Genomic DNA, 10,562 nt, shown 5'->3' on the forward strand with positions numbered 1-10,562 from the left:
CTGCGGGGAGGGGCCCCCCACCCCTGCCCCTGGAGCACTTGCTGCTTTGCCTGAGGGGGCCTCTCAGGAACGGCTGAAATGGTCTTTGTAAACATGAATTTGGGCTCATAAAAATCTGTGTCTGCAGCCCCAGCATCAGAGCCAATCAGAAATCATTTTCCAGGGAAGCCCGACTCACTGCCAGTCACCTCCGCAGGGGGCTTTCAGTCAGGTTCAACCGTTCAGCCTCCAGCCCCAGCGTGGCTGCTGCGTCTTGCCCGTGACGCCGGGACAGCTGCGACAAGGTGGCCCGTCGGTCGGGGTCGTCGCACCCCACCTCCAGGCAGCCCGGGTGCAGGCAGGGGCGGCGGGGGCGGGGCCTCGCACCTGCCGCTCGCCTGGCGCCTCAGCCCGGCTCTGTGCTCCGTGGAGGTGGCCCAGGCCGCGGGTGCCAGCCGTGATGGCGGAGCTAATCCCCAGCAGCCGGTGAAACCGGAGAGGAGGAGCCCCCGGGAGGACAGCTTGTACACATGGCTCCGGTTCGGCTGCCCCCAGAAGGCCAGGCCCCGAGGGCCTCTGTTCTGCCGGTGAGCGCAGGCCTGGCCTGGGGGCGCGGGCTTCGCCCTTGGCAGTCAAGGGCAAACAAGGCCCCCCGGGCTGGCTAAGGCCAAGGAGCAGGGTGCCCCCCGCCGCCCCGCTCCTTCTGTGCCGTAGGCCGCGGCCAGGCTCCGGCAGGCCAGCCCTCGTCCGGGGCCCATCTGGGACCCCTCCCTGCCAATGCCTTGCTCGGCCCTTCTCGGTCAGGGAGCGGGGCCGTGTGAGGCCTGTAGAGAAGGGGACTGGAAGGGGCAGGAGTGGTTGGGATGCTGAAGACTCCAGCGTCCAGTTCCCGGAGCCCCGTTCAGGCACAGTAGCTGCTCACGCAGATGTCCCCCCGCGACTGCCCAGCGTGGCCGGGGAGCTGAGTGCACGCTGCCCCTCTGAGGCCCGGCTGTACCTTCCTCTGCCGCGGGGAGGCCTGGCGCCATTCCCTCTGAGTGTCCCCATGGCCAGACTGCGGACGTGCGGTGGCACCCCCCCCCGCTAAGGCTTTGAAGCTGCCGAAGCTGAAGCCAGGGCCCATGGGCCCGTGTCTGGGGGCCCCTGCCACAAGCTGTTTGGCAGTCCTGGGTCTGCCGGACACCTGCACTGAGCCCTACCAGGGAGGCCTCACATCTGGGCTGCCCTCACCTGGGAGCAGGCCCAGCTGCAGGCCACCTCCTTCAGGGGCTCCTGGGACCACCCTGTGTGGTGGCTCTGCTCGTTTATGCACGTGGGTTCTGTTTTCGATTGGTTGGCAGGTTCTGGGGGTGAGGACCCCGTCTCCTTCCCCTGGAGGTCTCCAGGATCTAGAACAATCCCTGACACAGCCTGTCCCCGCTGTGGAGGTCTGCAATGGCAACCGGATGAAGGGTGACCTCCGTGCCACCGGCGGATGACCTTGACTCACAGATGGGGGGCCTGGGACTGGAGTGTGCAGTGAGGGGGGGTGCCCAAGACCTGGGACTGGAGGAGGGCAGGACAGTGGCTTGCAGAGGGGCCAAGGTGAAGAGGTTGGAACAGGGCTGTGGGAGCCCCTGAGGAAGGGGGTGCAGAGCAGAGCCCAAAGCTGCTGGGGTTGGGAAGAGCCAAGGAGTCCCAGAACCCCAAGTGACATCTGCTTGTCTATGGAGGGGAGTTTCTGCCACCCAGCCCCCTACACACTCCAGCCCTGGTGAGGGTGGGGGTCACCCAGGGGCCCACCTTGGGGCCCACCGGGCACGGGCTCTGCAGGATCATGAGAGGCCAAGAGCGCCCTGGGCATCTGCTGCCACCAAGTGGTGGATGGAGTGGTCGCCCGGCCAGAGCACCTGGGCCCCGAGTCTCAGGGAAGCCCCTCAGAGCCCTGGAGGACCCCCGCAGCACCGGACCCTGGCCCAGGACCGCCCCCCCCCCGGCTGGCCACCTGGACTTTGTTGCCTCTCTTTTTTTTCTTAACTCCGAAAACCAAGTTCCTCCCTTTAGTAGGGAAACACGATCGTCCTAAGAAGGACAGGCCGAATCCCCTTCCACACAGCTGGAAACTGAGGCTGGGAGCTGTCGGGGGCATCGGGAGGTGGCGAGCCAGGGCATGGGGCAGGTGGGCTTTAACTGAGGGGAGCTTCCAGGGGCAGAGGGGGAAGGGATCCTGCAGCCTGACTCTCTGCCCAGTTCCTCCTCCTAAGCCTCTGCAGACCCCAAGCCTCCGGAAGACAGCAGATGGGTCCCCCCACATCCCTTCCTCAGCTGGAAATCAGCCCCCTCAGGGCCGGTCGGCCTCCCCCACCTCAGTCCCGCCTCTGGGGCAGGAAGGAACCGCGGCCTGCGTCTCCTCCAATGTGGAGGTCAGGACACCTTCCCCTCCGACAGTGTCACCAACGGGAGGCCGCCGCAGGGCCCCAGGAGCAGGCTGTGGGGTGGGGGTGCGCGGCCAGGGGCGGGGTCGGGGCGCGCGGGCGGGGGCGGGGGGCGGCCAGCTCCACAGCGCACTGGAGACAGGAGCTGGCGCGGGGATGGGGGGCGGTCCACGGCGAGGGGCGGGGCGGGGTCTGTGTCGGGGGCGGGGTCCCCGGCGGGCCGCTCACTTCCGGCGGACGCGCGGCTGGGGGCGGATGGAGGCGGCGCGGAGGCCGCGGCAGGGGCTGCGCCGCCGGAGGCCGTCCTCGGGGGGCGGGTGAGGCCGGGGGCCGGGAGAGTTGGTGGGGGGGAGGCCTGTGGGGGGGCAGAGGCGTGGGGGGGCTGGCCGGGGGGAGGGGGGAGGCCAGTGTCCCCTGCCGCTCCGGGGCCCCGCGCCCACGTGTTTCCCGGAACCCGACTCGGTTCCCCCCCCGCCGGGTCCCCCGCTGAGTTCTCCCCGCACCCCCAGCGGCCGCGGGGGGCCCCTCCCGGGGGATGGCGGCGAGTGCGCGCGGCCGTGGGCGGAGCTGCTGCGAGCTGGGAGCGCGGATCTGAGCCCCGACGGAGAGCTGCCGTCGCTGCCTGCCTTCCCCGGCCCGGTGCGTGGTGCGGGGGCCCCCGGGGAGGCCGGGTGTGGAGTGGGGCGGGCGCCCTGGCCGGGGAGGCGCCCGGCGCGGCTGACGCGGCCCGACGACCTCGTTTGGCAGGAGCCCGGCCGGGGTCCCGAGCGCACCGCGCCCCCCGAGGTGTTCACCGTGGGAGCCCGGACCTTTTCCTGGACGCCCTTCCCACCGGCCCCGAGGGGAGGCGGGGACCCAGGGCGTTCCTGCCGGGTGCTGCTTGGGGCCCGGGGGCGCTCGGGGTCCCCTGCCCGGTCCCCGCAGCGACGCCCCGCGCCTGAGCCCCGCGGGATCCCCGGCGCCCAGGAGCAGCTGTGGGAGGCGACCCTGCGGAGCTGCCCCATGTGCCAGGCCGACTTCCCCCCTAGGTGAGTGCGCTCGGGCCTGGCCTCCATTCCCCTGCGCTCACCCCAGCCCTGTTTGGGAACCACAGCCACGTTTAGAAGGCCGCGGGGTGCTTGGGCTCAGCTTCGGCCTCTTCAGGTGGTAGTTGGTGTCCGCGGAGTTTGCGGGGCTCAGTGACTGAACCCCGTTAGCCAGACGGCGCAGGTGTATGGTCTGGGGGTCCACCGCTCACTCGTCCTTTGGAGCCCCGTGGACAGGCGGCAGTCTCCCTGGAGCCGACTCTGCAGGGAGCCCCACCTCTAAGTCACAGGGAACCTAGGGGTGACTGCCATCTCCAGGGCCCCCCCCCAGGCTGTGGGTCGCCAAGCAGTTTCCTGTTTAAAGCGTCCCACCGGTATCTTCGTAGGGGTAGGTTTTAAAAATGAAGACTTTTTGTGCCTAGAGATGCTGTTTTCCTTTAAGAACTCATTGTATATTTTTATATTCCTTTTTTTAAAAAAAGATGTATTTATTTATTTTACAGAGACAGGGAGTGCGGATGGGGGGGAGGGGCAGAGGGAGAGGGACCAAGCAGTCTCCCTGCCGAGCATGGAGCCTGACGCAGGGCTCCATCCTACGACCCCGAGATCATGACCTGAGCCAAAACCAAGAGTCAGACGCTTAACTGACTGAGCCACCCAGGTGCCCTCTTTATATCTTTTTTTAAGTAAGGGGAATGGAATTCAATTTTGCTGAGATGTTAAAGCCAAACTGCGCAGCTTGTGGGCCACGTCCCACAGCTAAGGACACAGGTGTGGGGGTCATAGGGCTCAGGTGCAGTGAATGGACGGCAGGTTTCAGTAAGTGGGCCAGCTCCAGATTTCCTGTGGCTGAGAGATGGTGTGCAAGTCCCGGGCCGCATCCCTGGTCCTCCAGAAGCAAACACCATCCTGGACAGTGAGGGCGACGGAGCTGACGGCAGACCAAACACCCTCAAAGCCCTGGTTCGGATGAGCACGCAGAGCCTGCCCACGAAGATCTTTTGATCCCGTCGTGATCCTCTCGGTCGGTGGTCAACTGTCTGGGCTCTTCCAGTCTGCACCGTTGTTAGGGGAACAAGGCTTTGAAAGCCCGGTGTTGGGGTGAGCCCAGTACCCCCATGTTTATCTCCTTGAGGTGCCCGCGTAGCCCAGGGCTGGGGAGGCAAGAGCAGCCTGGTTTGGGCGAGGTGGTGGCTGTCCCGCACGGGGACAGGGACAGGGACAGGGACGGTGCGTGTGGGTGAAGCAGGCGTGGCAGGCGGAGCCACAAGCCGGGCCTGGAGGAGGCGGCTCAGCGGCCCACAGGAGCACCGGGGAATTTGCAGAATATTCCCAGACCCAGCATCTCACTGCGATGCCTCTTGCCTGTACTTGTGTTTTGGGATGGTTGTGGGTTGCAAATACCGGCCGGCTTGCCAGTTCTGAGAATGCGGTGAACGCTCTTTAAAAACCGTGGTCTTCCTGACTCACGCCTAGTCCACGAAGCCCAGGGGCAGAGGACGCCGCTGCAGACCCTGGCGGGAAATGTGTTCTTGGCAGAAGCTGTCAGGGTGCCCCACCTTTCCTCCTCTTCCGGAGGGGGCTCGTCCTTGGGATGCTGGCGTTTCTACACAGTCTAAAGGAAAGATTCCTGAAGACAGAGACAGCAGGGAGAGAAAAACTGCAGTTTTGAGTTTCTTAAGCAGTTAAATTAAGGCTTGGCAGAGTGTCTCATTTTTCCCAAAGTAGGTGTCAGCACAGTGGGGTCCAGGCGTCAGCGTGTCTGAAATGCTCGTAGCGCGTTCTTCCATGTGACTGCAAAGGAGAGAGGGTCCTCGGGCCAGGACACACCCCTCAGGTCCGCGCTGTGACTGGGGACACACGGGTCGCTGCAAACAAAGGCGCGGGCCCTTGGGATGCTCGGGACCCTGGGGCAGGGAGACAACCTGGGCCATGGGAGGGAGGGTCCAGTGTGGCAGGTGCACGCAGTAACTAAACTGTCCAACTGTCTTGGGACTTTCCCTAGAAAACTGTCAGCTTTTAGTGATTCTTGTGAAAAATTGTTTTAATATATAATATCTTTTAATTAAAAAAATATTTTTAAGTAAACTCTACAGCCAGCGTGGGGCTTGAACTCCTGACCCCCGAGGTGAAGGGTCACATGCTCTGCTGACTGAGCCAGCTGGGCGCCCCACTTGGGAAATTTTTGACCCAGAGACTGAAGCTGCGCTCTGTCCTTCTGACAGGCCATGGGGGTGACTGGTGACGGGTGTGCTTTGGGGACAGGGTGCTGTGGGATGAGCGCACCGTTCTTCTCAAAGCCTTAGCGTTTCCAGGTCACTCAGGACGGCTTTATTCTGTGATGCGACGGATGGTTACGTGGTGGATTCGACAAACGGGGTGTGAAACCCCATCCGCTTGCTGCTGAGTTCGCGTGTTCTGTGGGCTCTCGGGGGGCGGTTGGGAGGACGGGCTCCCATGGGCCACTTGACACGGGGATGGGGAAGCCAGAAGCTGAGTCGTGTCCCGCGTGTGCGAGGGGCACCTGGCTTGTCGGGGCCCCTGCGGGTTGCTGTGTCTGAGGCAGACGCCTGGAGGCTCTTGGGCCGAGTCTCCTCTCCTGCAGCCGCGCCGACGGCCACACACGGGCTTCGGTGAGACGGAGGGCAGGCCCGTCTTGGGCCAGCTGCTGCAGAAACTGCGTGCGGGACAGGGCTGCTGAGACCAAGTTCGCTTACTCGGGGGGGGGGGGGGCTGAAGGGGCCCAGAGGGTGCCCCCCCCCCGAGGGATACCACCTGGAAACCCCAGACAAGGTGACCCGGTCCAGACCTTAGAATCTCCTGGCAGCCTTGGAGAGAGCAGGCGGGGGCCCCAGGGACTTGGGAGCCCACTGCCCAGCCCTACGAAGTCTGAGAGGGCAGCTGGCGGCCACCAGAAGGGGCACAGGCGCCCAGAGCAGCAGGGCGAGAGGCGGTGTCGTGCTCCACACCGTCGTGCAGTGCTGCTCCAGGGACGGGCCTTTCTACTCTGGCCTGTGAACTTGGCCAGCTGAGCAGGATGGCTCTGGATCGGACAGAGGAAGGGTCACATCTTGGGAGGTCTCTGGGGCTAGGGAGAAGCCCTGTGGGCAAACCGCCTCAGGCCATGGCGCAGAGGCGTCTCCAGAGGGTCCAGCGGGAGCCATGGTGATGAAGGGGGTGTCCGCTCTGTCAGCTGCTCACAGAGGCCCAGGGTGCCCCCCTGGGGAAGGCCGCGGGGGCAAGACCGGTGTGCTGAGCTCCGCTCTGTAAGTGCAGGTGGGGCTCGGCCACCGTGACACGTGCCGGCCTGGGACAGGCTGTGGGGGACATTTAAGTCCCAACAGGAAGGGGGTCATCACCCGTGCTGCCGAGCCCAGGGAGGTACAGGGAGGCTGGGCCCGTCTGGAGCGTAAGGGTTGCAGGAGGGGGGTCTGGACGGGCCTTGGCCGATAGCAGGAGGCCGAGCAGCTGAGGGCGGGCCAGCCGACGGGTGGACACGGAGCACTGCCGCTTGCAGCCGGTGGGCTCGGCCGCGTTGTGGGAGGGTGTCCCCCAGCAGTCCTGCTGAGCACCCCAGCTCTGCCACTCTGTGGGGCACAGCCAGAAGCTGCCCGCCCACAGCTCTCAAGCACATGGGAGACGGTCCTGCCTGGCCCTCCCTCCTTGATGACAGATGAGATCAGGGATGGAAAGTGCTTTGTGCCACGAATCCAGACCCCTCCCCACACCCCACTGGACACCGAGAGGCCAACCCATAGGCCTCGGAGCCCCCAGAGCTGTAGGTTGGCAGCCCAGGTTCACTGAACCCCCTCCCTAAGGGGGCTTGGTCCGTCCACGTCAAGAAAACACGATCTCAGACCTGAGCTGCACACGCACCTTCCACCCACTTCATTTCCCTGCGTCTCTGGACGGACAGTGATCGTGCTCCTGGGGTCCCAGCCTTTGTGCTTTTCCTTTTTGGGGGCCAAGTGGGGCAGTTTTCCTAAGAGAGGACGTGACCCTCTGACGGACCCCTGACAGAGGCCCAGCCGTGGGCAGGCCGGGGAGCAAGGAAGGGCCGCCCTCGACCTTGAGGCCCTGCAGAGGAGCTTCTCACGCTGTCCTGTGCACCGCCGGGCGGGCTTCCAGGCTCCAGGACAAGCAGTTCCCTGGGAGCCGTGAGGTTCTCAAGCCGAGTGGGTTCCAGATTCCCTGGGAGGCTCGTTCAGACACACGGCGCCCCCCTCCCCCCAGACGCAGGCGCCTGGGTGAGCCTTGAGGACGTGGGTCCAGGTGCGCTGAGCGCCTGGCCCAGAGAAACAGCCCCGGGGAACAGGATTTGGGAAGGCCTGTTCCGGCTCGTGTGGCCTCTCTGGACCTTCCCCCCGTTTCTGACCAGCTATGGACACTGTCGCGGGGTTCTCTCTGGCTGACCTTTGGTGAGGTGGTCACACCAGGGAAGGCCGTGAAGGTGCGTGGCAGGTGCCCCGGCCAGGTGGCGTGTGGTCAGCGTTCGCGTGCCTGGGTGACCGTCTCCTCCCTCTTGCAGTCTGGCCCCGCTGGACATCGATGGCCACCTTGCTCAGTGCCTGGCGGAAAGCACGGAAGACGTGGTGTGGTGAGCCTAGCCAGTGCGGAGGCCCAGCCTCCCCGTGCCGGAACCGTGTCCTCTCCGCCATGGAAGCCACGTGTTACGATGTCAGTGTGGACTCCTGGTGTGGTGTGTTTGTATCGGGACCGAAACCCGGCTCCTCTCCCTTTTTGGCTGACGCTAAGCAGCGCGCTCTCCTGCCGTCCGGAGTGGACAGAGCCGCTCAGCAGAGGGACCAGGCCCAGGTGCGTGAGCTGAGACTCGTGAGCAGAACTGGCCGCGTCTGCGGACAGGTGGGGGCTGCACGTTTTCCTGCCTCCGCCGACCCCGCTCACACCGTGTTTTAATTCCCCAGATGAAGTGCTCATTACGCAGTGCCGGCCACCCCGGCGGAAGACACCTCACCCACGGGCGGGCGGGGACTTAAGGGGCGGGACCGGGCCAGGCGCCATTGCAGCGGGCAGGCCAGTGTGCCAGAAGATTCCGCATCAGCCAGGTGTTGGGCTTCTGGAGCCAGTGGAAAATGGGGCACAAGAGCATCTATAGGTAGCTCTCCTTCCAGTGCTGACGGCCTACAGATTCTGGAAGAGCTGGGCTTTTGTGGCACCCACCGTGGCCGCAGAGCAGTGGTGGCAGGGAGCAGGTCACGAGCCATGAAGACACCGTGGAGGAACCTAACTGCACGTGACCAAGGGAAAGATGCCAGTCTGCAGACTGCATGCTGCGTGACCCCCTGTAGGGGCTTCTGGAAAAGGCAAAACTACAGAGACAGTCGAGAGACCTGTGGGCACCCGCGGACGGGCACACGGGACTTCGGGCGATGAGGCCACTTTGCATGATCTGCACTGGTGGGTACATGTCATCATTTTGTCCAAACTGTGCGCTGCGCCCCCAAAATGTGCACCCAGCACCCTGGGGACGATGACGTGTCTGCGCGGTTCGTCCGCGGTCACAAGTGGCCCCTGGGAAGGGAGGGTGGGGGTGGGGGTGGCGGTACGTGGGGGCAGGGGCACATGGGAAATCTCTGCAGATGCCCTGCAATTTTGGTGTGAACCTAAAACTGCTCTATAAAAAGTCTATTTTTAGAAAACGCTTTCCAGGGCGCCTGGGTGGCTCAGTGGTTAAACGTCTGCCTTCGGCTCAGGTCATGATCCCAGGGTCCTGGGATCGAGCCGCACGTCGGGCTCCCTGCTCCACGGGAGGCCTGCTTCTCCCTCCCGCTGCCCCTGCTTGTGTGTTCTCTCTCTGTAATAAAATCTTAAAAAAATAATAAAAACACCTTCTAAAACTGCTGCTTTCTGGAAACACCTAGTTTTATCAGAAATAACAGTATGCGTGTTCCTCTGAGTCTTTCTTTAGTAGATGTGAGAAGCCTGCCCGGCCTTGGCCTGTGAACGCCGGCTGTGGGAGGAAGATGGCTGGGGACGGGCGCTGCCCGCTCACCGCGCCAACCACAGACCGCGCCGGCCACGGCCACGGCGTCTCCATCCACGGGCCATCCAGACAACCCATGCCGCTCGCAAATGTTGGGGCTGCTGCTTCCCACCCCCACTGCAGTACTACCCTCCCCTTCTTGAATTTGTAAAGCAGATGGCTCTACGTGTCCCCGAGCCACCAGCCCGGCCGTGTGCACACGTCTGCACAGGACCCGCCCAGCTGGAACCCGAGCCGCTGTTTGGCAGCAAGAAATCAATGCTTTCAGTCTCAACAAATCCAGGGCCCCCGTCCTGTTGGAACAGACGCTGTCATTGTGCCCAAGGGGGCTCTCAGCGGCCGTTTGTTACCCCTCCCGGGCACATGGGTCTCTCTCCCTCCCCGTGTGACATCAGCCCGTCCCAGGGCTCCGCTCACCAGTCCCGACCGACCGCCTAGCCCTCGGGCGGACGCTGTGCTATGGATGTCAGCTCCGGGCTGTGAGCCCCGGGAGACCCAGAAGTTGGCTCTCGGGGTCTGCTCTGGGGTCCCTAATTTCTGTCTTTGGAGGCAAGTCTTCCTGGTTGCAGTTGCGGCGCTGGTTGAGACAAGTCTCTGTTGTAGAAAAGCTACTCTGCAACCGGGGTGGAATGTTCGCGGGTCTTCTAGATCGATTATGTAAGGCTAGGGGCACTTACACGCAGATGTTTTTAAATTTTCTAATTCTGAGCATACTTATTACCGATAAAAATATTTTTTTGAAGATTTAATACAAGATATTATGGAGCTTAGTGTTTGCAGAAATATTTTGTGCAGATTTTGTTTTCAACTTCCTTACGTTTTTTGGTCTCCGGTGCTTCTGTCAGCAGCGTTAGAATCCAGGACCCGTCTGGATGCCGTGTGGCCTCCGTGCTGGACCATGGTGACGCACGGCTGTGACACGTGTTAAATATTGACAGAAACTTACCGGGATTTAGAAAACGTTCCAAATTTGTAAATTCTTCATCGCAGTGCGTCCCTGCGGGCCCTCGGACTCCCGTCCCCAGTCCCCAGCCGCCACTTGGCGCACGACCCCGCCCGCTCTGGGGCCTCCCGGGTGGGGGTTGCCTGCGACTCTGGGCAGGTGCCGCTCGCGGAAAGAAGGCACCAGGGAGGCTTCGG

General features: G+C 63.4%; 1 protein-coding gene across 1 annotated transcript; it reads left to right on the forward strand.

The window, feature by feature from the left end:
* The first annotated feature begins 509 nt into the window (after positions 1-509).
* Positions 510-8,952, forward strand: FAAP20 (FA core complex associated protein 20). Its single transcript, XM_032415261.1, has 4 exons — positions 510-566; positions 2,763-3,032; positions 3,141-3,421; positions 7,947-8,952. The coding sequence occupies exons 1-4, from the start codon at positions 510-512 to the stop codon at positions 8,017-8,019; spliced, it is 681 nt and encodes a 226-aa protein (XP_032271152.1). The 3' UTR covers positions 8,020-8,952.
* Positions 8,953-10,562: the final 1,610 nt, after the last annotated feature.

Source organism: Phoca vitulina, unplaced genomic scaffold (assembly GCF_004348235.1).
Source record: "Phoca vitulina isolate PV1807 unplaced genomic scaffold, GSC_HSeal_1.0 scaffold2, whole genome shotgun sequence".
NCBI classification, from domain to species: domain Eukaryota; kingdom Metazoa; phylum Chordata; class Mammalia; order Carnivora; family Phocidae; genus Phoca; species Phoca vitulina.

Bases quoted from the DNA above. Each gene is read 5' to 3' on its own strand.
- FAAP20 (XM_032415261.1), top strand. From the start codon at position 510: ATGGCTCCGGTTCGGCTGCCCCCAGAAGGCCAGGCCCCGAGGGCCTCT. The intron at 567-2,762 runs GTGAGCGCAGGC...GTGGGGGGGCAG, and splicing joins CGAGGGCCTCTGTTCTGCCG to AGGCGTGGGGGGGCTGGCCG. The intron at 3,422-7,946 runs GTGAGTGCGCTC...TCCCTCTTGCAG, and splicing joins CAGGCCGACTTCCCCCCTAG to TCTGGCCCCGCTGGACATCG.